Source organism: Perca fluviatilis, chromosome 5 (assembly GCF_010015445.1).
Source record: "Perca fluviatilis chromosome 5, GENO_Pfluv_1.0, whole genome shotgun sequence".
In the NCBI taxonomy this organism is placed as follows: domain Eukaryota; kingdom Metazoa; phylum Chordata; class Actinopteri; order Perciformes; family Percidae; genus Perca; species Perca fluviatilis.
In genome coordinates, this window is record NC_053116.1 from 7,885,085 (window position 1) to 7,912,113 (window position 27,029).

Consider the following 27,029-nt stretch of genomic DNA (forward strand, 5'->3'; position numbering starts at 1 on the left):
TGGACTACTTCAACGGCACCCCGTGGTTCGTCTACGAGTGCACCCTGGAGCTGGACTCTTTCACCGACTACCGGCGCATGGCCCTCTTCCTCATTTACCTCTTCATCTTCGTCGTGGGCCTGCTGGAGAACGCGCTGGTCGTCTGGGTCAACTGGCGCCGACGCCACTCGGCCAACGGGGTTCTCTTCTGCATCATCAACGTCAGCCTGTCGGACCTCATGGTGATCGTGATCCTGCCCTTCTTCATGATGGAGGTGACCATGGACAAGGTGTGGCTGTGGGGCCGCTTCCTCTGCAAGGTCACCAACCTGGTCTACGTGGTCAACTTCTACAGCAGCTCCTTCTTCCTGGCCTTCATGACCCTGGAGCGCTATCTGTCCCTGACCCGGCCCTCGTTTCCCGCCTTCTTCCCCGTGCTGGGCCAGCGCCGCTGGGTGCTCTGCGGAGGCCTGTGGGCGCTCTCCTTGCTCCTGGCTCTGATGGAGAACGTCCACGTGGATCTCCTAGAGTGGGACGAGCCGGGCTGCTACATGCTGCCCGCGCACAACTACACCGAATGGTTCGTCTCGGTGACGTTCCTTTGCCTGATCTTCCAGTTCGCGGGCCCGGCCGCCGTCATCGTCACCTGCAACGTGCTGATCGCTCGGGCGGTTCGGACGGCACCGGACGTGCGGGGCAGGCGGGACGTGTGGCTGGTGCACGTGTACTCGCTGGTGTTCGTGGCGTGCTGGCTGCCCTACCACCTGGTCATGTTGCTGATGATCATAGACGACCTGAACCCGTTCCTCCTCAGCTGCGACACGGTGGAAGCCCTCTACTTCGCCATCAGCGTGGTGCAGAGCCTGTCCCTGTTCCACTGCGTGGCCAACCCCATCCTCTACAACTTCCTCAGCAAGAGCTTCCGCAACAACCTGATCAACACCGTGGTGACGTACATCCCCAGAGAGGGGACCGCGGAGCAGGCGGGAGCGGGGACCCAGCCCCGCGCTCCCAACGGAGGCGGGGGAGACGCGGGGAAGCAACGCAAGTTAAGTAACGCCAGCACCAGCCAGTCTGATGTTGGATCATAAAAAAAAAGAAAAAAGAAACTGAGATAAGAAAAGAGAGAGCGACAGGAGCGAGACAGAACTGAATCCAGTCTTGGTGCTTCAGAATACCGGAGGCTTAGATTGCACAACATCTCCACTCTGGTCGCAGACTCACAGTGCTGTTTGTTACGTAACAGAGGGGCTCACAAACACCTTCCTCTCATAATCAACTTCCCGTTTTTATATCGTGTATCTGATCATCAACGGAAGAAAGGCAGGAAATGTTTGATGCGCTCCCACAGGAAGTCATGGTAAACCTCTTTAAAAAAAAAAAAAAAAAAAAAAAAAAATCTCATGGCACAGAAGAAGAATAGTGCCACACCAGGAATGTGTGTAAATAAAAAAACATATGTGCGGTCCGTCCAGTGCCGCATAAGAGCAAGCCTCGTAGCCACATAAGAGTCTTGCAAAATGTAAAAAATAAATAAATATTAAAAAATATTTGATTTCATCACAAATCTAACAGATAAATCCTAATTCACATTACTAAATGCTATTTGTTCCTAGATGCTGCTGTAGTCTACATGTGCTGTAACATGGTTGAAATGCAATAAAACGCCATCACACAGTATTTGGATGAATTTAAGGTGCAGAACTTGTTTGTACTTTGTTTTAAGATTTTTTTTGTTGGCATTTTTAGGCCTTTATTTGAGGACAGCTGAAGACATGAAAGGGGAGAGAGAGAGGAGGGGGGAATGACACCCAGCAAAGGGCCACGGGTCAGAGTCGAACCCGCGAGGGCTGAGCCTCCGCACATTGGGGCGCACACGCTCCACCAGGTGAGCTACCCAGGCGCCCCGTGTTTTTACTTTAGTTATCATAAAAAAAAAGGGCAAAAGTAGAGCAACGCCCAAGCACGGCGACCCGCTTAATATGTTTATTTTACCCGAGGACGGTTTTTTGCTGTCCTTGCACATTAGCTATCTCCCTTCTCGCAGTCTTCATTACATTTACTTCCCTGTCTGTCTCCATCTGGAATGGGTCACGTTCCAACAGTTTAAATGATAACAAGGCCCGAAAAAAGGAAAAGGGGGGTGTCGAAGTCTGCAGATGGCACAATAGCAGGAAGAAGGAAAAAAAAAAAAGGGGCAAAGGTCACAAGCCCCTGGAAGCAGGAGGTTCAGAAAGCTACGCAGGTTTCTGCAACGTCGTCACCGAAATCCTGATGATGGATGTTTTTTTTGTTTTTTTTTGCGGTTCAGAACACTTTAAAAAAAAAAAAAAAAAAAAAAGGTCACCGTAACAACAGAATAATCTTTTTCGGGGGTGACAAACAGTTTTCCTAGAGGCATTTATTGGATTGTTTTTCAAAAACAATATAGAAACAAAAACAAAAAGGCCAACATATAAAGGCATACAAAATATTAGTTACAGTTTCATCATAAATATGAGGTAAGACACAAAATATCACACTGAAATGTGAAGTAAAAACACGTTTTTATGTTACAATGGCAAATAAAAATGCACTCTTTTTATGAGTCATGTTGTACCTGTGGATTGAAAAAAAAACAAAAAGGGAAAAAAAAAAACTGTTAAAAAGACAGTTAAAAAGTCTGAAAAATAGTGATAAATATAGGAAAATAATTTCTATGCTACTTTGATAACAGTGTGATCATCAACCACTGACGTTTAAAAACCTTATCCTGGTATTTTATAAAGATACAGACTTGTTTGGAGGAGTAGATGAATAGGAGCGGGGGGGCCGCTGCGTGTCGGTCAACGATCCGGCAGCCTCCCTTCTTGCACGGACGCACCACAGGATACACCCGGCCGCCGAGTGGCCTCTTTTCCTCTTAGTTCAAGGAGACCAAACCCTCCAACAGGGTGACTCGGTAAACGGCAGCTGACAGATAATGTGTCCACGCTACATTCTAAACGTCTAAGTCTATTATTGAGCTGATGCCGTTAGTCGATTAGTCGGATTTGCTGCTTCTCTAATTTCTATAATCACCATTATAGAATGTTGGGTGGGATAAAACAAGCCATTTGAAGATGTCACCGTAACGTAGGGCTGGGCAAAATATTAAAAAAGGTCCCATGGCATGAAGATTTCACTTTATGAGGTTTTTTTAACATTAATATGCGTAATATGGTCCCCCAGTGGCTAGAAATGGTGATAGGTGTAAACCGAGCCCTGGGTATCCTGCTCTGCCTTTGAGAAAATGAAAGCTCAGATGGGCCGATCTGGAATCTTCTCCTTATGAGGTCATAAGGAGCAAGGTTACCTCCCCTTTCTCTGCTTTCCCCGCCCAGAGAATTTGGTCCACCCATGAGAAAGAGAGAGAGACATCATGGCTTTCAAACGAGAAAAGTGGCAGTTGGTCAAGGCCACACCCCCACCCTCCACCTTGCCCCCCTCTAGTGGCTGTAATTCTGCACCAAGGCTGAATTTTGGGAAAGAGACTTCAGATACAGTATTAGGGGCCCACTAAGGCCTATATAAAAGAGACTTCAGATACAGTATTAGGGGACCACTAAGGTCTATATAAAAGAGACTTCAGATACAGTATTAGGGGACCACTAAGGTCTATATAAAAGAGACTTCAGATACAGTATTAGGGGACCACTAAGGTCTATATAAAAGCATCCAAAGAGCACCATGTCATGGGACCTTTAATATAAAATAGATATCGTGATATGAGACTAGATATCCCTTAGATTTTGGATATTGTTATATTGTAATACGAGTGGTGTCTTCTCCTGGTTTTAAAGGCTGCATTACAGTAACGTGATGTACTTTCCTGAACTAACCAGACTGTTCTAGCTGTTCTATTATTTGTCTTTTCCCCACTTAGTCATTAGATTAGTCGTCGCAAATATCATTGCGTTCATATTTTGTGAAAAACACCAAATTGTCAACCCTACAATATTGTCGCAATATTGGTAGAGGTATTTGGTCAAACATATTGTGAGATTTGATTTGCTCCATATTGCCCAGCCCTGCCGCAAACAGAGGATGGATGGGTCGGGCTCGGTCACATCAGCGCGATAAGGCATCGAACATTTTAAATTTAAAAACAGCTTATAATGTGCGCCGCCTGTGTTAACGTGCGCCTGTTGCCCCGTGTGCGCCGATGCGCTCATCTGTTGACATTTCCGAATGCCTTCCTACAGTTGCTTAATAAAAGCTTTCCACACAAACAAACGTACATGTGTCATTAGTATGAGAAAAAAAAACAGATTTTAACTGTGTCGGGCCTAGGCTGGGCTCGGACAGAAAATATCTGAATGTCTGTCGGGCTCGCACGATCCGCACTCTAACCGCAAAGAGCCCCTATTATGCTTTTCTCGCCCACATTCCTGTTTGAAATTCCTCAGTTAGTGATAGAGCTGGGCAATATATCGATATTATATCGATATCGTGATATGAGACTAGATATTGTCTTAGATTTTGGATATCTTAGTATCGTAATATGGCATAAGTGGTGTCTTTTCCTGGTTTTAAAGGCTGAGTTACAGTAAAGTGATGTACTTTTCTGAACTAACCAGACTGTTGTAACCGTTCTATTATTTGCCTTTACCCACTTAGTCATTATATCCACATTACTGATGATTATTTATAAAAAATCTCATTGTGTAAATATTTTGTGAAAGCACCAACAGTCAACACTACAATATCGTTGAGGTATCGATATCGAGGTATTTGGTCAAAAATCTCCTGATATTTGATTTTCTCCCTATCGCCCAGCCCTAGTTAGTGATGTCACTGATTGAGAACGCAAGCACCAATCAGAGCAGACTGGGCTTTTCAGGAAGGCGGGGCCCAAGAGCTCAGACAACTTCTACGTTGTCTTTTTTTTTTTTAAATCAAAGCATGTAAACCTATTTTAGTAGACCCCAAGAGTACAAATATGACGCTGAAAAAGAAGTATAACAGGGGCTCTTTAACTTTAGAGCAATTGTGGACAACCGTATTTTTTTTAAAAACACTTCGACATTTTACGGCAATTTAAAAAAAGAAAAACGCTAATGAAAAGAATGGTTAGTTTCAGCCCTATTCGACTACCGGTATATGCAGTATGTGGTCCACGACAACCAGACGCAGAGGAGGCGTAGGAGAGAAAACCACATCAGGCGTCCACAGCGGGCAGCGGCTCTTTCGAGTGGTCGTTGTACATGAAGGTCTGCTCGATGTTGAAGTCCGGGGGCAGGTGGTCCTTGTGGAGCTCCATGTGCGACGACACCAGCTTCAGCGTGGAGAAGAAGAGGCCGCAGACGGTGCAGCGGTACATGAGGGCGCCGGCGTGCGTCTTCAGGTGGCAGATCATGGTGGAGCGGCCCCTGAAGAAGCGCTGGCACACCTTGCACTGGTAGGGTTTCTCCCCGGTGTGAATGCGCAGGTGGTAGGTGAACTCCCCCGAGTGGGCGAAGCGTTTGCCGCAGTAGCGGCACCGGTACCATTTCTCGCGGACGCCCGCCGCGCCGGCTGCCCCGTCCTGCCCTGAGCTCCCGTTGCTCGTCGCCCCAGAGGGCAGGCCGTGCACTGACCCGTGATAGAACTTCTCCGGCATGCCGAAACTCATTCCCAGCCCCGCGCCCAGGTTGCTCATTTTAACCAGGCTGCCGACCTCCCGTTGAGACGACGCGGACAGGGGGCACTCCAGAGACTCGGCTTTACGTTTGCCCGGCCAGCCCTGGCCCCCGGCGCCCCCGACCCCGGCCAGGGACTCGCTGGTGTGCAGGCTGAGGTGGTACTGAAAGGCCGAGGGGGAGCGGAAAGTCTGCGGGCACAGGAAGCAGTGCAACTCCTCCGCTCCGGCCGGCGCGCCTGCGTCCGCCCGCACCCTGTACGCCCTCAGCGCCGAGCGTTCCCTCTCCTTGGCCGCCGCCTCCTCGGCGTGGGCGATCATGTGTCGGTCCAGCATGGAGCGCTCCACGAAGCAGCGGGCGCAGTGCGGGCAGGTGAAGACGGGCAGCGAGAGGTGGGCCAGGGCGTGCCACAGCAGGGAGCACAGGGAGAGCTGGGGGAGGTGGCACACGCCACAGCTCAGGCTCTGGGGACACACGTGGCTCAGCAGGTGGTCTTTGACCGTCTGGGAAGGAGGTAAAAAAAAATTTTAAATAATGGGAGGATAGCATGAAGCAGGTGGTTGGAGAGTAATTCCATATTCTTACCGTCAGACGTCTCTTTGTGAAATCAGTTTTCTTTTAATAATTACACAAACAACAGACGCCTCGACATACTGTAGGCTTCATTTAAGTTAGAGTTCCACTTTAATTACTGGTTCTTATATTATTCCAAGAGTAAAGAATCACCTGAAAGCTACAAAAACTGTTTTTTTTGTTTTTTTTCTTCCATTTTTATGAATGAGTCTAACCTCAGATAATTCGCTATACTTTTAATGGTCTGATTTTATTCAATTTTTTTGGACTAAATGGCTTTTATCTTGATTGACTTTGTTTAGTTTTTTTGCAGCTAGAAACTGGCATACCCTACACCGAAAAGAAATTGTTGAATGTCCGCTTGTCTCGCATCGCCAGACATATCTCCACAGCGCTGTGGAGTTAAGGTCTGGCTACACCATAGATGCAGAAAGAAAAAAATTAAAAAATAAAATGCATTTCTTTAAACCAATCACAATGGTCTTGGGCGGCGCTAAGCTCCAGACGGCGGTCTCTGCTAAATAGTCTCGGGAAGGAACTTGTTTTGGTGGAACATTTGCTCCCCGCAAAACAAAACGCCACATACGATATTAAAAGGAAGTTAACTGTTCACACAATACAGTAAGGTGAGCTATTTACATTAGCTGATACATGGTTACACCTCATTGGCTCTAACCAGTGTATCGCCGTGTGTACTTCGTCCACAGCAATCCCACCAATCGGTCCCAAAATGTCCCGGCTAGAGAGGACATTTTGGGCATTTTAGGCCTTTATCTATATAGGACAGCTGAAGACATGAAAGGGGAGAGAGAGAGGGGGAATGACATGCAGCAAATGGCCGCAGGGCAGGGTTGAACCTGCGGCCGCTGCGTCGAGGTGTGAACCTCTATATACGGTCGCCTACTCTACCAGGTGAGCTACCCAGGCGCCCCCGTAAACATAGTCTTTGTAAATCTTTACAATCATTCCCTGAGAGAACCAAGCAGGCCTGCCTTGTGGCACAATCCAAATTTTCTTCAAAACTTGACATTGTCCGCGTGAAGCTCACTAGCTCAAAGTTTGTCGTCGTTTCCCCGAAGCGAACAGAGTTTGAGAACGGCGACACACAGAGAGCGGAGGGCGAGGGACAAAGCCTGACGTCAGACGTGTTGGATGTCAGACTTTGTCCTGGACGTGCACTTCCATCGATCCAGACTAAATGTCCACCCACCTGGAAGTCCTTGCTGAGGGTCTTGGTGCACACCGCACACTGCAGCTCCAGTCCCTGGCTGCCGTTGGTCAGCGCCACCTGCGGTATGGCGTAAGTGGCGGCTGTCTGGCGGTGGTGGCGCAGCAGTTTGTTTTGGCTGCAGAACTGCAAGTGACACATGTCGCAGGTGAAGAGCTCCACCCCCACGTGGGAGAGGGAGTGGGCGACAGCGGCGGGGCGGTCTGGGAACGTGGCCCCGCACACTCGGCAGTTCCCCAGCTCCGTCAGGTGGGTCTCGGCGTGTCTCCTGATGGCGGCGGGGTCCGCCGGGAGGGGCACCGCGCAGGCTTTACATGACAGCATGTTCCCCGTCACCTGGAGGAGTGAAAAGCATTATTTGTGTTGTGTTGACTTGGGGCTGGGCAATATATCCATATTATATCGCTATCGTGATATGAGAATAGATATCGTCTTAGATTTGAGATATCGTAATAGCTTAAAAGGTCACTTTATGAGGTTTTTTAACATTAATATGAGTTCCCCCAGCCTGCCTATGGTCCCCCAGTGGCTAGAAATGGTGATAGGTGTAAACCGAGCCCTGGGTATCCTGCTCTGTCTTTGAGAAAATGAAAGCTCAGATGGGCCAATCAGGAATCTTCTCCTTATGAGGTCATAAGGAGCAAGGTTACCTCCCCTTTCTCTGCTTTGCCCGCCCAGAGAATTTGGCCCACCCATGAGAGAGAGAGAGACATCATGGCTTGCAAATGAGCAAAGTGGCAGTTGGTCAAGGCCACACCCCCACCCTCCACCTTGCCCCCCCTCTCTCCTCCTCAATTGCATTTAAAGCTACAGACACAGAAATGGCGCATCCTAAGGAAAGCTCATTGTGGGACTGGCTCTAGTGGCTGTAATTCTGCACCAAGGCTGAATTTCTGGAAAGAGACTTCAGATACAGTATTAGGAGACCACTAAGGTCTATATAAAAGAGACTTCAGATACAGTATTAGGAGACCACTAAGGTCTATATAAAAGAGACTTCAGATACAGTATTAGGGGACCACTAAGGTCTATATAAAAGAGACTTCAGATACAGTATTAGGGGACCACTAAGGTCTATATAAAAGAGACTTCAGATACAGTATTACGGGACCACTAAGGCCTATATAAAAGAGACTTCAGATACAGTATTAGGGGACCACCAAGGTCTATATAAAAGAGACTTCAGATACAGTATTAGGGGACCACTAAGGCCTATATAAAAGAGACTTCAGATACAGTATTAGGGGACCACTAAGGTCTATATAAAAGAGACTTCAGATACAGTATTAGGGGACCACTAAGGTCTATATAAAAGAGACTTCAGATACAGTATTAGGGGACCACTAAGGTCTATATAAAAGAGACTTCAGATACAGTATTAGGGGACCACTAAGGTCTATATAAAAGAGACTTCAGATACAGTATTAGGGGACCACTAAGGCCTATATAATAGCATCCAAAGAGCAGCATGTCATGGGACCTTTAAGTTTAGTCTTGGTCCTGGTTTTAAAGGATACATTAGAGTAAAGTGATGTCATTTTCTGAACTTACCAGACTGTTACTAACTGTTCTATTATTTGCCTTTACCCACTTTGTCATTATAACCCAATTACTGATGGTTATTTTTAAAGAAATTTTGTGAAAGCACCAATTGTCAACCCTTGGCGCACCCATGTCACCCCTTTGTTCCCTTCACTGGCTTCCTGTAACCTACAGGATCCAATTCAAAATTCTCATAACCTATAGGGCTCTACATGGTCAGGCCCCCGATTATCTTGCCAACATAATTCACTTACACACCCCCTCCCGGTCTCTCAGGTCTGTCGATCAAAATCTTCTATCCACGCCACGCACCCGTCTGAAGACATGTGGGGGTAGAGCCTTTTAGGATATGGCACCCAGACTCTGGAATGCTCTACCAACCATTAGGTTTGCTGAGAATGTGGACTGTTTTAAGGGACAAGTGAAGGCTCACTTGTTCAGGCTAGCTTGTCTTTCATTTATTTGATAATTGTTTCTGTTGTATTTGTATTTTATTGACGATTTTTACCATGTTTTTATTGTCTATTGTTTATTGAAATTAGAGATGCACCGATAGACCGGCCGGTGACCGGAATTGGGCGGTTTTCACGTGCTCGGCCATGACCGGCGACCGGCAGGTCAGTCTGACATATGCCGATTTCATGCCGGTCGACGCTACAATTAACAGACAACATAAATTATACGAGTTACGGTTCTCAAGACGCGACAGTCTCTTTTCCCTTTCTCTCAACTTCTCCGCCGTGTGTTCGCGCTATTCTCGCACATGTAGGGAACCTGGTGAATTAACCTGCAACATGTCAGCTGTTTGGAAATTCTTCAGCGTGTGTGTGCAGAAGATAACAAGTCTGCAATATGCAACACCTGCAAGGAAAAAGCAGGGCGTGGAGGGACGACACCAAAAACCAAAATCACATTTTTTGTAGTTGGATATTGGATGTGTAAAGAAGGAAATGGTTCTAACGTTGCTCTTTAGATGTGTGTGAATTTCCCACACCAGCAGTCATTTATATAGTTCTATTTTAAAGTGATCCATTATCTGTTCAAAACATGTTCTATGTTCTGTGCAAAATCTTTTATTAAAGAAAAAATAGAAAATAAATATTGGTGTGTGCTGTAAAGTGGTTAGAAAAAATGAAATCGGAATCGGCTAAAATCGGTATCGGCTGGCCTAACTCAAAGAAAATCAGAATCGGTCTACAAAGTTGTAATCGGTGCATCTCTATTTGAAATATTTTAAAGCTGAGAAATGCAATCGTTACCTGGCTGCTGGAGTTCCCCCCCTCTCCGTTCTCCACATACACAAGGTCGTCTTCATCGTCCTCCTCGTCTCCCTCGTCCATGAAGTTCTCGTCGTCGCTCAGCTCGATGACCTCCCCTGCCAGCTGTCTCCACCGCTCCTCCTCCTCCTCCTCGGCTCCCTCCGTGGCTCCGTTCCTTCTCAGGGCCCCCCTCCCCTCCATGTTCTCTCCCTCCCCCACCTCGCCGAACACCAGCCTGCCGTCCCTCCGGACGTCCACCACGCCGCCCTCCACCGATCCCACCTGCAGGCCGCCTCCAGGCTCCTCCGCGGACGCCGTTGGGTCGCAGGCCTGCTCTCCGAGCGGAGCCAGGGAGTCGGGCGGTGCGGCGTCCACGCTCTGAGGCAGAGAGCTTCCTGTGCTCTCAGAAACCACTCGTCCATCTGTGTCTCTTGAGCCCTCGCGGCTGCCCTCTGCCGCCTCCTCCTCCTCCTCCTCCAGGCCCTGCTCGATCTTCAGCTGGAGCACGGGCCCCGGAGGCAGCGCGCCGTCAATCGGCCCGCCCGGTAGCGGTTGAGCTGCAGCCGTCTGCCCGTAGCCGATATGAGACTGCATGTCTTCTGCCTTCAGCTCCAGAGACAGAGCCCCGGCGTGAGCTTCGCAGCCGGCGCTGGCCGTTCTGGCTTGGAAGACGGGCGAGGGAGCGGCGGCAGGGGTCGGGGCGGCAGATGAAGACAGAGACGAGCAGGAGGCGGCAGAGGAACACACAGACGACGCAGAAGCTGCGCCCGCGGCAGCCGCTGTGGACGCAGCAGCAGCAGCAGCAGCAGAGACCATGCTAGAGTCCAGGGAGCGGTCTTCAGGACTACCGGCTTTACAGTTTGCGGACCCAGAAGCCTGCAGGTCGGGGAAGGTAGCGTGACAGGCCCTCACCAGTTCACCGACGCCCAGCCTCTCAGCCAGCTCGTACAGCACCCCGACGTCTATGAGGTCGGTCAAGATGTCCCCCGTGTAGACGAACGTCAGCACCTTCTCGAAGTTGGCCGGGGAGATGAACTCCAAAGAGAAGGCGGCGGTGGACGAGGCTGGAGCCCGGGCGAACAGGTTACGGAAGTACGTCCCGGCGCAGGCCAGCACCGCGCGGTGGGCTGCGAAGGTGCGGTTGCCAACTTGCAGGAACACATCGCAGTACTGGCGTAACTGGCGGCAGCGGTTGAGCTCGGCGAGAAGGCTGGCAGCGTGGCCGGGACCCTGCAGCCGGATCCTCATCCCTGCTGCAGCTCCTGGTGCGCTACAGTCCAACTGCAAGGGGCAGAGAAGACGGTCAGGCACAACCGAAGAGGAAGGCTCTATGTGATGGGACGCGTTTTTTTAGGCTACAACATTTTTTTGTCACATACAGCAAACATCTCCTCACCATCCGCTAGCTGCCTGTCCCCTGAACACACTGTAAAATAAATAAATAAATAAATAAATAAAAACAACGCGTCTCTGTAGACAGCCTAGGGTCCACAAACAAAAAAACAAAAAAAACAAACTGCGCCAACCTGCACCACCAAACATAACAAACAGTGTTCCAGCCAATAACAGACAAGAAGGAGCTGGTTGAGTCATGAATTCGCATTGTGGAAGTAGCCTACATGCTAACGCTGCTGCAGTGATGGCTCAACAAGCTCCTTCTCGTCGGTTATTGGCTGGAACACTGTTTGCTAGGTTTGGTGGTGCAGGTCGGCGCAGCTTGTTTTTGTTGCCGTTTGTGGAGCCTGAGCTGTCTACAGGGACCGCGTTTTTTTTTTTTTTTACAGTGTGTCCAGGGGACAGGCAGCTAGCGGATAGCGATGAGATGTTTGCTGTATGCGACGAAAAATGTTGTAGCTTAAAAAAAAATGTGTCACATCACTTAGAGCACCTTTAACAGGCAGGCAATGTTTACTTTCTGTCCAATACTTGAATGTGCAGTCAAGGCCAAAGAACGTACAGCATGTTCCGTTAACTGTCACCGAGGGCTGCAACTGAACATTTTCATTATTAATCAATCGGTTTTATTGTCTATAACATGTCTGAATTTCCCACAGCTGGCACAACTCAATAGGAAGTTTTTAAAAAGTGCTTGTTTTGGCTGAACAACAATCCAAAAACCCAAGACATTGCGTTTACAATGACACAAAATAACATTACAATCGCGTCAACAATATCACCAAGTGACTATGTCTTCAAAACGGAGCTGTTTCTGGAGACAATTAGAAGAACTATTAAGTCACTCAGCTTTAATTAATAACATTAATAAAGACCACAAAGACTTAAGTGTGACATCTTGTGTAGTCATGGACTAACCCCTTAATTGCAACATGACATCATAACACATACTTTTGTCTTTGGAAACATATGCTGGATATTTGCTACTTTGGTTGCTGTCTTCAATTATTAGTCAATTACTTGAAATAGTAATTAATGTATTGATTAACAGTGATAGTCAGAAAAAACAGACTTCCAAACAACAGACAGCTGGGGCATTTGCATCGGATGTATATGTATTTTAGATTGTTGTTATAAATACTTTAAAGTGCTTAATAAAACGTGAGCACGTGAAAACTTTAGCTGTGGGTAATCTGATATCTGTCCCGCCAAATAAAGGTTTCCAAAAAAAAATCGCTGTGTTTTGACCGTAGACTGTACACACAACTAGGGGTTCAACCCATTTTACACTCTGAATTGACATTTTATACACCGTTTATTCCAACAAGAAGCTAACTGAGCTTAGCCAGTTTTCCAGACACGTTATGATTATGTCAACTCTGTTCATTAAATCAGCACACGCGTCTTACAGATTTATTCGAAACAAAAACCATTCTCGCTCGAATGCATTCATCTCGTTAGTCTCGCGATTCTGACTTACCCATTTAAAAGACGCTGGTAGGTGACGGACCTGCTCTTTGTTTTAAAGCAGAGCGGTGCTCGTCCACGGACTGTAAATCTTAGGAAATGATCACCCTTCTGACAGGCCGTCGCATGTTGGTGACGTTTGTCAACAAGAGCGCGCTGCAGGCTTCTTTATGGCTGCAGGCGCCCCCTGCAGTCTGGATGAGTTTTATATATGTCAATGGGATGAGTCATACTCATACTCAGGTGCACTGTGAAGGCGCAGATGGCATGCTGGGATACCACTACTGTCAACAGTGGTAAAAAAAAAAAGTAACTCATTAGTGGCCGGTTAGCTCAGTTGGTAGAGCGGGCGCACATATGCAGAGGGTTTATTCCTCGACGCAGAAGGTCCAGCGTTCGAGTCCTCCCTGTGACGGTTTTCCTGCATCTCTTCCCCTTTTTCCTTCATGTCTACCCTTTCCTATCCAATAAAGGCAGAAAGCCTCTTGCCCTCTTTCTTTCTTTGAGCTTTAATCTTTATTGTATATTTCTTTAAATGTAAAATCTTTTTTTGGAAGGTAAATGGTAACTTTAGCTGCCAAAGAAATGTGGTGGAGTAAAAAAGTACAATATTTCCCTCTAAAATGGAGTAGAAATGTAAAGTAGTGTAAAATGTAAAATACTCCAATACACAAAGTACAAGTACCTCATCATTGGACTTCTTGCACTGCAAGAAATCATATCTTATGCTTATGTAAAATGCCACTGAGTTACGTAAAAGTCTAGTATTAAAGGAACACGCCGACTTATTGGGACTTTAGCTTATTCACAGTAACCCCCAGAGTTAGACAAGTCGATACATACCCTTCTCATCTCCGTGCGTGTTGTAAGGCTGTCTGACGGCTCCAGCAGCATCAGGCCAGCACAGAACATGCAGGTGAATGGTTCCAGTAATCCTATTCTGTCTCGAGTAAGAAATAATATCCTTTATTACATGTTGTGTATGTAGAATATAGCGTAAAAATAAAATCAACGCATATAACACAGCCGTCTTCTAACCGTAAACAAACCGGGAACTATATTCTCAGGCGGAAGAATATAGTACTTGGGCGGAGTGATATGCTCGTAGCAAGCCTGTCTGAGAATATAGTTCCCGCTTTGTTTACGGATAGAAGATGGCTGTGTCTCATGTTACGTTGTTTTTTGTACACGCTGTGACTCTACAAATCACAACATGTAAATAGGAACATGTTGGCGTTATTTTGTCACTTTTGTCACAATTTGGAGCAGTAGGCTAGTTGGAACCAGTTACCTGCAGGATCTGTGCTGGGCTAAGCTAATGCTGGAGCCGTCAGACAGCGTTACAGCACGCACGGAGATGAGAAGGGTATGTATGGACTTGTCTTACTCTGGGGGTTACTGTGAATAAGCTAAATTCCCAATAAGTCGGCGTGTTCCTTTAAAAGTCTTAAAGGTCCAGTGTGTGGGAATTTCTCCCATCTAGTGTTGAGATCATATATCGCATTCAACTCTCTCGCGCCACGCAGTTCAAAGTACGTATTACAGCTACGGTAGCCTTCACGCTTCAATAAGCCGGTTTCATGCTCTTTTCAATATTTTTCTGGGCGAAGAAGAAGACTCCTGTTCCTGAAATCTGGATTTTGAATACGTGTGGTCCTCCACGTTTCCTTCTTCAAACTTGCAGGGGCCGGGAAGCTACGATACCCGTTAGCAGCATTAGCAGCACCTGTGAGTTTATCATGTGACAGAGAAAACGTGAAAGGCGGAGCAGTATGTCCTGTATGTCCCTTACCGGCTAACGTATTTCAGATATGTGCTGTGAAGGAATACTTGGAATTGATGGTGGTGGTAAATATGGACAAGTTTGTGAACAGGCAAGACAGATTTTGATAATGAACAACTAAACACGTTACACACTGGACCTTTAAGTCAAAGTACTGGCTAAGTATCAGCATCAAAACACACTTAAAGTACTGCACATAAAGGAAGAAGAATTATGACCCAAAATGTCATAAAAATCATGTCCAGGCACTCAAGGTTGGTTACAAAAAGTGATAAAAGGCCTTTTAATAAATAGGGCAAGACATTAAAAATACACCAATGAGTGTTGAGCCTTCCTCAAGGTGTAGTACACTTAAAGTACTGATTGTGCAGAATGGCCCATTTCAGAATCATATATCACTTAATTATAATTATTGATGCATCAATGTGCAATGTAAGTATCACTAATGTTGCAGCTTGTAAAGGTGGAGCTGATTTGAACTACTTTATATACTGCTGGTGGCTTAATCCTTTTTAATAAATCAGAATGTATAGTGATTTAGATTTTGAATGAATGATCTGAACCCGTAAAGTAACTAATGTTGTCAAATACATGTAGTGCAGTAAAAAGTATAATATTGGCTTCCAAAATGTAACGTATTAGAAGTATATGAAGTACAGTATAAAATGAAAAAAAAAAATGCAGCTAAAGTTCAAGTACCTCAAAGATGTAGAGTAAAAGTACTTACCGGTAGTTACATTCCACCACTGCATGACTAAAGACACGCCACAAAACCACATTGTTATGTACTAGACACACAAAGACAAAAGAAAACACAAACAAATGATCCTAATAATGCTAATTAAAAAAAAGTTTATTTTATTCCGGTAACCATTTCTTTTAGCTCATGAGAGATTCACACAACCCACAAAGTGTCAGAAATAACTATGACACCTGCAACTCTTCATACTTCACTGTAAACTCCGGGGAACGACCTACACAACAGTAATATGAACGGCAATAATGTCTTTATGTAGTCGTTTGGGCCATCCCAAATAAAACTTAACAAATAGCCACATGTTCACATTATGTAAAAGCATTTTGTTTACTGGTTGATGCTTTCATGACATGTAGGATAATAAAAAATAAAAAAACAAACTATAAGAGGCAATGAAAAACACAAGTCTGACATATTTTCAAAACTACCAGTAGAAATCATTTACAAAATTGAGTCTTTGATTTTTCAGTTGTGTCTTGGTTACAGAGTTTAACATTAAGTACGTAGTATAGGTACATTTACATTATATTAAAACGCCATATCTTTGACCTGTGAGAGTAACACTGACATATTCCAAACCATTCATTTTTTTTTTCTAGTCTAAGCAGAATTATTTCAGCTGATTCGTCACTGAAAAACCCATTTATGTCGGCCAAACTGGCCTTTATACTGCTGCGACAGGCACACATAACTAACGACATGACATATTGTAGCTTTTATTTGTAAAGCCAAAAGGAAATAAGGGCCGTTTTGGTCCGGTCACAACAAATTTGAAATAAAAGCAGCACCCTTCTCGGTGTATTGACCGTACAGTCGTCCGACACGGTCCGCTCTAAAACTTGTTGCTTTTCATCATCATAGTTGGATTATTGCACTTCTTCTGGAAGAAGTGAAACAGGAAGCAGTTTGTCTGCTCTAAAATTACAGAAGACAGCTACAAAGTTCTACTTGAGTCATTTTTGAAATGAGGTCAACAACAACACGGCATTTCAGCAACATATCTGTCATCAAGAAATTGAATGAATATTGCTTTTAAGTTGTTTGATATGTTGTTCAGTCTTCAGAAGCTATTTTTTTTCTCGTTTTTGTTTAAATCCTTAGTACTATGATATAGTCCTGTCATTTTCCCTAAAGCACGCCCCCTCTCCAAAAGTATCCATGATTTCAAAAGGTTTCTAAACAATAAGCATCTTCCAGAGGTCAACGGCTCCTCCGTGTGGTGGCGTCTTCAGTTGGCGCTACGACACCCGTTTCCTGGAGCTGGTTCGGCCCAGGCTGGCAGTGCTGGACCGGCGGGACAGGACGGGTGTGGCAGTGGTGGGGGACGTCTCGTTGGGGCAGCCGTGTTGAAGCAAAATATCAATGCAGCCTTTGCTCCCTGTTTTTCTGGCCACCTTCATGGCTGTCTGGCCTTGGCTATCTTTTGCCTTCACGTCGATTCCGTACTGTTATGGGGAGAGAGATGATATTAACTCCTTTATGAGCTTATTCACAGAGTAAATATGGATTAAAGGTCGCATGACATGACAATTTCACTTTATGAGGTTTTTTTAACAGTAATATGAGTTCCCCCAGCCTGCCTATGGTCCCCCAGTGGCTAGAAATGGCGATAGGTGTAAACCGAGCCCTGGGTATCCTGCTCCGTCTTTGAGAAAATGAAAGCTCAGATGGGCCGATCTGGAATCTTCTCCTTATGAGGTCATAAGGAGCAAGGTTACCTCCCCTTTCTCTGCTTTGGCCACCCAGAGAATTTGGCCCGCCCATGAGAGAGAGAGACATCATGGCTTTCAAACGAGCAAAGTGGCAGTTGGTCAAGGCCACACCCCCACCCTCCACCTTGCCCCCCCTCCTCAATAGCTACCGGTGATTAGCAAACGACGAACGGCGTGTTTGAGCTATGTTACTGGTTGCACGCTGTTCGACTGGTCATGACTGTTTTCCCAAGATGGCTACATGAACGCTACCGTCTTTATAATCTATCTTTTTAATAAATAGTCTTTACACTTACAAAGTTCTCAATGCTTCAGTTTACACAAAGGGACGCTCACTATGCTACCGTGGATGTGTGGTGCTATTTTGAGCCTTGTTAGTGGTATAGAAATAGCGATTTACCCTCTGCCCCGAAGGCTAGTGTTACAAGCTAATCACCGGTTTGCGCTAGCTTGTTTCAAGCAAGAGACTCATTCGATTAGCAGGAAAACAGATCCCAGAGAACGGTCGACTCGGTACACATATGTTATTAACCCCTTGGTTCATTTTGCGCCGGAATTGTCTTTTAAACTGCATGTTAAGTATGGAAGCTCCAATGGGACAAAGCAGACGAGCATCTTTGTCTGTAAGACCCAAGACCAGAATATTAACCGGGGAAAGCAGGTAACTCTGGGGCCCCAAGATTCCGAAGTTCACTGCATGCCAATAGTTTTTTGGAAATTCTAATGCAATATGGACGCAGGCGAGCCCTGCGTTATTAGCTAACCTTGTATCTTGTAGAGAACAGGGTGTCCTTTGCCCAAATCTCATTTTAAGACCTTTATTAGTTTATTTTGTGCTCCGTTGGTGCATATTGCTAAATCTTTTTAAGTTGTGTTTAATCAAATGACCACAGGTTATGGAGCCCTGGTTGGTGTCTGAGTCTCTAGACAGATAAAGTTGCACAGAGCCCCCCTTTTGATCAAAAGGTTCCAGGAACTGTGAAACCACAGGAACTAAACTAAGAATTAAAAGTCCCTTTTGCACATTGCTGTTCAACCACATCTAAAGAGATGTGTAGATTAGGCAAATGAGACTGATGCATTCACAGAAAGAGGAAACAACAACACAGAGTCATGCTGTATTTACTGTTGCATGTTCTGTTCTGGTGGGGTTCTTTTTTTTTTACATGGAACTAAAATAACACCATAGTTCCTCAGGTCGAAACAAGTTCCTTAGAACCTTAAAAGGTTCTTGATCCCCTGGGGAAGCTGCTGAGGGGGAAACCCCTTTATTGTCTCTTTTGTGCACTGAACATGATCTGAACTTAAAAGTGACAGGGTATATCCATGTTGAACAGGGGCCAAAAGGAATCTTCTGCCTTGGGGCCCCTAAACCAGTTTATCCAGCCATGGCAAGACCGTCTCAATGTGATCTATGTGCTGCTTTATTATGAAAATGTGTTACTCTATTTGTCTTGTCATATATGAGCAGATACCAATGCATAGAGGGTGAACTGTGAATATTAGTTAGTGAGTTAGTAGTTGCTTATTCACTCATCATAAAACAATAATTATATACATATCACAGTGTAAACTCAAACAGCAAACAGTGACTGAAAAGGCTTAGGCTCATATATGACTAGCCGATGTTCTTATCGATTAAAGCTACCAACCTCAAAAGTAAAAAAAAAAGGACATTAAAAGAAATGTGAACAGAAAGGAGAAACCCACCCAGATGAGCAGCTGGGTCATGACTACATCTCCCAGCTGACAGGCGGCGTGCAGGGCCGAGCGAGGCGGCGCGGTCGACCCGGCCGGTTGAGCGTTGATCTGTTCCTTGGTGCTGTGGGCCAGAAGGAGCAGCAGTCTGGGCAGATCCCTCTCGGTCACCGCAGACAGCAGCAACATGGGCATGCCGTCGCCTGGAGCCGGGGCCGGCTGAAGAGGCGGCACGAACGCCCGTTGTTCGTACTTTGCACGAATCCACGACTCTCTTCCCTCACTTGGAAAACAGACACACGCGGGAGATCCAGTCATGCAAAGGAGTAGGTTTTCACTAATGTGAAGCTCTGACGTTTGAGATCTGACTCGGCTCCCAATTCTTTTACAAACTCATCAGGTTTGTTTCTTGCGGTAACAAAGTTTGCCAACTTTCACATCTCATATTTCCCACAAGCACTTGCAACAACAACAAGCAGCTATAAGGACATGTTTTTATGAATGTATTTGCCATCAACTATAACTCATCCTGTGAAGCATCTGTAAGAAGCGCATGAACGGAAAATGAATGACTGCCCAATTAACATAACAGTTCATATTTTGTATGAACAATACATGTGAGTGTGAATATATTTACCAATGTATATGTATTAATAACTATTTCTTCACTTTCCATGACAACTGAGCAAACTCCATGCACTGATGAAGGCCATGAGATGCTGGTAAAAGCACGGGAGAAATCTAGTAAGTGGACCTTTATTTGTCAAACTGCTATTTCCATTCCCTGGTGCTCGACATACAGTAAACCTGCCAGTGAATGATTTGTACACGTGTGTAAACAGTTGATAAATGTTTCGTAACATTAATGTGTGTAATCATATAATGGTAAATATGATAACAGCTATTACGCTTTGAATGATGACAACTTATCTGTTAGCACCAGTTATGGATGATTCATAGGAAATGTTGGTGATAAATACATGAATGAAGACTTAAAACTATTCCTTATATTGTGTTATAAACTCCTACGTGTTGATTTGAATACTGTACAGGCGTAAATTGAAACGAGTTGCTGTCTGAGAATGCATCCATCATTCTAAAAAAGCTGTGTTCCTTTAGATAAATGTGCTGATCCACCCACCGTGTTGCCGTTGGTGTGGGTTTGGTCCGGCCCTGGGTGCAGCTCTCCCAGATGCTGTTGGCCATGTGGTTTCCGATGGCAGCCAGGACCTGTGTGAGCTCTCCGGGCCAGTCATCCAGGTCCAGCGAGCGGACGCGGGACAGGTGAGTGCCCAGGTTTCGATGTATCCCCGAGCACTCGATGCAGATCAGCGCGCCCAGGTTGAGACTGGCCCAGGTGGGATCTACAGGGAAAGAAGAGAGAGAGAGTGGTTATTTTCCAAAATGAACTAACACAGATTATAGAGTGGCAAGAGTAGAAAGTGACTAAGTACTGTAGTTGAGTATAATTTTGAGGTACTTGTACTTTACTCAAAATTTGCCATTTTCTTCATGTTGTACAGGTTTTTAATTACTTTCCAGATTTAGATTAATAATACAAAATATAATCAACAAATAAATTGTAATATTATTGTCAATAAGACTTGACATCATACATTTACAAGCCATATATATGAGTATATATATATATATATAACAGCCTAATATAAAATAAATATATATATATATAAATTCAAATGAGCTCAAATGAGCTCCACCTTTACCAGCTTCAACATTAAGGTGGTGTACATATCAGTTCATCAATAATCACAATCCAATAACATAATACATATATATAGTATATATATACTTAATGACAATTTTATTCATAAAGCACCTTTCATTACACATAAACTCATAGTGCTTTACATTTAAAGACAAATTATACAAATATAAGCATAAACATAGAAACAAAGCATAAATGAACACTACTGTATGAATACAGTATAAAAAAACTTAACTGACTTGACTAAAATATCAGTACTTCTTCCACCACTGTGGAGTAGATATTTAAACAGGGTGAAATGGGGCATTGAAAGCAGAGTAAATCTGCAGCTGGAGGGGAACTCACTCGGGGCTTCACAGTCGACACACAGACTGTTGCCCTTGGCGTTGCGGATGGCCTGCAGCGCTACAGCCTCACTCTGGCTGCTCCTCCGAGCCTGCACCATTACACACACGCACACACACACACACACACACACACACGCACACACACACACGCACACACACACACACACACACACACACACACACACACACACACACACACACACACACACACACACACACACACACACACACACACGTATATACACATCAGTCCACAATTACAATTACTTACAGTATATCACAAGAACAAATGGTACTTAAAATCCATAGTGGCACATGGAGATTAACATTATTATATATATAATAATTAGGGCTATCTACATGAATGTGATAATAATGCATTAATGCAAATTCTTAAAAAAACAAATGCATTCTGTGATTTGGGCCTCGGGGCCACTCCGTACTTTATTATTTGAATTTAACCGTCTGCCTCATAGTCCATCTGAAGAGATGCAATGCATTTTGGGTTGGTTGAGAACAGTATGTCCAGTAAGCTCACTATGGAGTTAGAATCATGCCAAAACCTCACACACACACACACACACACACACACACACACACACACACACACACACACACACACACACAAAACGTTTCTTTGTATGCGTAAAACATACTGTATTTGTTTGATAGGTAGGTTCTTATTTGCAGAACAAAATGCATTAGTTTGTGAATGATGTTTCGTATTTGCAAACCACACTGAGTTTGTTTGTGAATCGTTGGGCGTGAGTAAAACATGTTTTGTGTGTGTGTGTGTGTGTGTGTGTGTGTGAGGTTTTGGCATGATTCTAACTCCATAGCTCACGTCGTATACTCAGAATGTCTTGCTGATATACTATACAGGCACGTACACAAAATCCACAAACTATGCACTACTTTTATAGCCTGACAAGCCAGACAAAATGTTGGGTCTGGGAACTCACCATTGGCAGGGCTCAATCCGAGGGGCGGGATAAACGGTTGTCTTTCAAATTCCCTCTGCACGCAATAGGATAGCGCTACAACCAGGCAGAGCAACGAAGAAAGTAGCGGAGCTAGTTGATAGATTAAACTTTAAACTTTTACCGTATCCGGTCGGCAAAACTCCGAACACATCTTCCTTTTTTAAGAATTATTTCAGTGCCGTTCTTTGTTCTTTTCTCAAAGAAAAGCTGAACTCCAAGTCTTCCAGAAGACCGCTGTTCCCAGCAGCAGCAATAAGCCCCGCCCACCGACTCTATACACGATGTGATTGGCCTGACCAGAGTTTAGTTTTTCCAGCTCGCAAGCCAACGGAGAGTGCCTAGACCCCCCCTGGCTGCAAATTAAATTTGCTGCCGTTAGGATTCTAGGCTACTACTTCTACATACTGTGTATGAAAAGTATATTAGCACAACCTCCATTCACCTGAAGCCCACATCCACGTGCTCACCTGTTCCTCATTCCCCAGTCAGTTACCCCAAAGTTGGATTGTGCACAGATTTACTTAATCCATTAAAGCGCCCATATTATGCTCCTTTTCAGGTTCATAACTGTATTTTAAGGTTGTACCAGAATAGGTTTACATGGTTTAATTTTCAAAAAACACCATATTTTTGTTGTACTGCACAGCTCTCTCTCACTGCTGCAGATCCTCTTTTCACCTGGTTTCTGTTTTAGCTACAGAGTGAGACTTCTTTTCATCTTCTTCTTCTGTACTATCTTTGATTGCACTCGCACATGCTCAGTAGCTCAGATGTAGAGCATGTCAGCTAGCTAACTCTAGAGACAGTAAAAGAGAGCCTGTTTCTTCAACTTTGGTCAGTTACAAGGCAGGATTAGCTGGGAGACTTCTAAATGAGGGCGCACATGTAAGTAGTTCTTTTGTAGATTATGGTGAACTTGTGTGTGTTGTAGCAGTGCTTTGCTATTGAGAACGACGTAGCATGCTAGCGTTAGCATTAGTGTTAGCATGCTAATGCTAACGGTTAGCATGCTAACGAGCTAACGGTTGTGGTTAGCCAGCTCATTTCGGACTGTGACGTCACAGTCCGAGCCGATTTTGAACAGCTCACTAGGAGACTGAAAGCAGGACACATTCAGAAACCGTATCTCACTCAAAACAGCATGGATGGATTTTTTTCAAAGTTTGTATGTGTGTGGAAGCACCAGAGACACAAAAGAACACCCCAAATCCCAGAAAAAGTGATTTTTTCATAATATGGGCACTTTAATCAAGGCAATTCTATTGGAATTCATTTGTTTTGCTGCGGGGTTTAAAGGCAGGGTTGGTAATGTGCCCATAAATTATTTATTGCTGTCGGGGTGTAAAGACCATTTCAAACATTATTTAAAAAAAGTTTTAAACATTATTTTAAAAAAGTTTTTTTGCACAGGGGTCAGGGGTTATTACAGGGTAGTTTTTCAAAGTAAGATCCTGGCCTTATCTCTCAAAAGCTAATGTGGTTCCTCAGGGCTTTGTGAGTGTGGTTTTTATCAGATATGACCACACAGCTGTCATCAGATTTTGATTCAGATGTCGCTAACCTACTATTGCTGCAGAAAAGCAAACGTGTCCTCTCATGTAGGATCCTGTCACTGATTGTGAAAATAGGTGTGTATGGCCTTTAAAACGTGTGTGTACCTTGTTTCTGCCGCTCTCACAGGACTGCAGGCTGGCCAGGATCTGGCTCTCTATAGCCGACACCCACGCGTCCCGGTCCTCCAGGCTCGGAGCCTCAAAGTGCCACGTCTGCCCCGTGAACGACACTATGATAAAGTCTGCATTCTCTTCCTCTGCGAGTAAAAGGGAAGCAGAACAAACTCAAGTAACATTGCATTTGTAAATAGACGGATCATTTACCACGGATTAATATAATGGACATTATGAATCCACAGTCAGTGCAGGAAGTACAAGAAACAAATGCAAAACAACACAAAACGGCAGTTTGATGGAAGGTGAGAACAGAAAAATATTGAGGTTGTTACAATGGAAACAGGTCAAATGAAGGTAACACTTGACTTGAAGGTATCGACATAATCGTGACATGACACTGTCATAACTATGACATGACACTGTCATGAACATGTCATAAACGTTATAAACAAGTCATGAACGTTCATGACTTTTGTCATTAAGTGTCGTTCGGTTTTTGTCATGACAAGTTGACATTGTTTGGGTTGTCTCGATTATGACAACTTGACATTAATCAAAGTGACATTTCCAGAAGTTGTCTTGGTCATGACAAGTTGACACTAAATGTGTTTGGGATGTCTCTGTAATGACAACTTGACATTAACCAGGATGACATTACCAGAAGATGTATTTGTCATAACAACTTGACATTACATTTGTGTCCTTATTAAGACAACTTGACATTAACCAGGATGACATTACCAGAAGATGTATTTGTCATGACAACTTGACATTAAATTTCTTTGGAGTGTCCTTATTAAGACAACTTGACAGTAAACAGGATGACATTATGTCAAGTCGTCATGACAAAGACATCCTCTGGTAATGTCACTTTGATTAATGTCAAGTTGTCATAATCAAGACGACCCAAACAATGTCAACTTGCCATGACAAAATCCGAACGACACTTAATGACAGAAGTCATAAACGTTTCTGACTTGTTTATAACGTTTATGACACGTTCATGACAGTGTCATGTCATAGTTATGACAGTGTCATGTCACGATTATGTCGATACCTTCAAGTAAAGTGTTACCCAAATGAACAACTCAAGCTTGGGATGTGAGACACACTGAAGAGGAAAATATATTGTATGTAAATCAGAGCACAGGCAGATTAAGCTCCCCCCCCCCTCACTTGTTACCTGTCTTATTAATGTTTCTCAAGCTACCAAAGCTTTTTAATTTCCACATTTTGCGTTTGGCTGCAGAGCGAGAGATAAGCACAGGGAGAGGAAAAAAAAGAAGAGAAACAGAGAAAGACAAGAACAAGTGTTAAGAAAAGGCTGTTAAGAAATATTCAGAGAAAGACAAACGCTAATCTGTATCCTCGCAGGAGAGACAGCGGTGGAAGATAAAGGATTAAGAAAAAAAGAAAATTGCATAGGAATATATGTAAATAATGTGAAGATGTAAACATTCCTTTGATAGGTTCAAGTTGTTTATAATAACATCTGCAATAATTTAAAAACCTCAAAAATATACTGTTTTATTAATGCATTCATTTTCTAGTTATGCCTTAAACTGATGCTTCTTATCACTCACTATAGTATCTGTGTATTTATACAGTCGACATAAAAAAAAAATCCCTCTTTATCACACTGCTAGCAGTAGCAATTGCATTTCAAGCAAAGACTAGTTCCAAACTGAGTCTCTGTGTTGAGCTACCTTCAGCCTGACCAACGGCTGCATCTCCTTTCTGATTCATGCTCTTCTTCCTCCGGTTCTTCTTCCTGTCGGTCATGGGAGATGATTGGCCGGGATCCTTTCCAGTGGCTGCTCCTTCAAGGGCATCTGACATTTGGTGCGAAAAGAATGTACGTTAAAGGTGCCTTTTTTTGTCATTTCTAAGCACTTACATACATAGAAATGGAATGTGTCACTTAACCCATCCTATACATATAGGAGCAGTGGGCAGCTGCAGCACCCAAACAGGCAAGGGCACACATAGACATCACAAGGGGCTTGAACACCTGCCCTTTATCTTCCTCGAGAGAAAGTGCCTTTTTGCTGGATGCATGTATTTTTTAATTAGTTTTTTATTATTAATGTGCTGCCCAAAATGTCTGTGCACGTCCCTGTATGTATGAATGTATGTATGTATGTATGTAAATCTATGTATATCTATGTATGTATGTATGTACTATGTATGTACAGTATGTATGTATATATGTATGTATATCTATTTATGTATTTATGTAAATCTATGTATATATGTATGTATATGTATCTATGTACAGTATGTATGTATGTATATGTATGTATGTATGTATGTATGTATGTATGTATGTATGTATCTATGCACAGTATGTATGTATGTTTGTATGTATATGTATGTATGTATGTATGTATGTACTGTATGTATGCATGTATATATGCATGTATGTATGTATGTATGTATGTATGTATGTATGTATGTATGTATGTACTGTATGTATGTATGTATGTATTTATATCTATGTACTGTATGTATGTATGCATGTATATATGCATATATGTACTGTATTTATGTATGTATGTATGTATGTATGTATGTATGTATGTATTTATGTACTGTATGTATGTATGTACGTATGCATGTACTGTATGTATATATGTATGTATGTACGTACGTATGACAGCAGTGAATGCAGTCTTAGTGCAGCTTTGTGTTTTTGTGCTGGCAATGACTAAAAGGTTATTACATACCGACACTTTGTGCTTTGGTGGACAATGAGGAGGGGCAGCGTTGGAGTGCTCTGTCTCCTCCTTGAGACAACAGACCACCTGACCGATCATCAACCACGGACAGAGTGGCTGGACACAGCTGAGGAACTGACAGCCACAGAGGAAGGGAAAAGATAATAAGCAGTATGTCAAATTGAAATGATGTGCAAGAAAGAAATCCTCTGTTATTTATTAAAACCTTTTGACCCAATGGAATAAAATATATCACGCTGGAACAATTATTCAGATTCATACATATACTGTACAGGTAAAAGTCGTGCAATCAGATGTTTTACTTAAGTAAAAGTACAGACGTTGTAGCAACAGATTGTCCTTAAAGTACCAAAAGTGGTAGTACTCATTGTGCAGAATATGTACAGTATGTATGTTTGTATGCATATGTATGTGTGTATGTATGTACTGTATGTATGTATGTATGCATGTATTTATATCTATGTACTGTATGTATGTATGTATGCATGTATGTACTGTATGTCACTTCACAGGTGTGCTTTGTCAGTGTTAAT

General features: G+C 43.9%; 3 protein-coding genes across 7 annotated transcripts in view; 1 reads left to right on the forward strand and 2 right to left on the reverse strand.

Annotated features, from left to right (window-relative positions):
• gpr182 (G protein-coupled receptor 182) overlaps positions 1-1,678 on the forward strand; it is a 3,596-nt gene extending 1,918 nt beyond the window's left edge. The window contains exon 2 of the mRNA XM_039800382.1: positions 1-1,678. This exon is cut by the window's left edge and continues 31 nt beyond it. Within this exon, the coding sequence (XP_039656316.1) occupies positions 1-1,070 (1,070 nt within the window). The 3' untranslated portion in view covers positions 1,071-1,678.
• A 3,064-nt stretch (positions 1,679-4,742) lies between these two features.
• LOC120558974 (zinc finger and BTB domain-containing protein 39) lies at positions 4,743-13,209 on the reverse strand. The gene is made up of 4 exons (XM_039800389.1): positions 13,096-13,209; positions 10,221-11,501; positions 7,402-7,755; positions 4,743-6,121 (listed from the first exon to the last, which is right to left on the reverse strand). Exons 2-4 carry the CDS (start codon positions 11,466-11,468, stop codon positions 5,159-5,161), a joined length of 2,565 nt encoding a protein of 854 aa, XP_039656323.1. The 5' UTR covers positions 11,469-11,501; positions 13,096-13,209; the 3' UTR covers positions 4,743-5,158.
• Positions 13,210-15,688: 2,479 nt separating this feature from the next.
• The window catches only part of agap2 (ArfGAP with GTPase domain, ankyrin repeat and PH domain 2), a 42,309-nt gene continuing 30,968 nt past the window's right edge, over positions 15,689-27,029 (reverse strand). For 3 of the 5 annotated variants that reach the window (XM_039800386.1, XM_039800385.1, XM_039800383.1), the window contains 8 exons: positions 26,485-26,610; positions 25,465-25,590; positions 24,942-25,001; positions 23,747-23,898; positions 21,104-21,194; positions 20,174-20,396; positions 19,045-19,315; positions 15,689-17,067 (listed from right to left, as the gene is read on the reverse strand). In XM_039800386.1, coding sequence (XP_039656320.1) covers positions 16,861-17,067; positions 19,045-19,315; positions 20,174-20,396; positions 21,104-21,194; positions 23,747-23,898; positions 24,942-25,001; positions 25,465-25,590; positions 26,485-26,610 — 1,256 coding nt within the window. In that variant the 3' untranslated portion in view covers positions 15,689-16,860. The remainder of the gene's footprint in view (positions 17,068-19,044; positions 19,316-20,173; positions 20,397-21,103; positions 21,195-23,746; positions 23,899-24,941; positions 25,002-25,464; positions 25,591-26,484; positions 26,611-27,029) is intronic. The other 2 variants (XM_039800388.1, XM_039800384.1) reach the window with 1 other exon arrangement.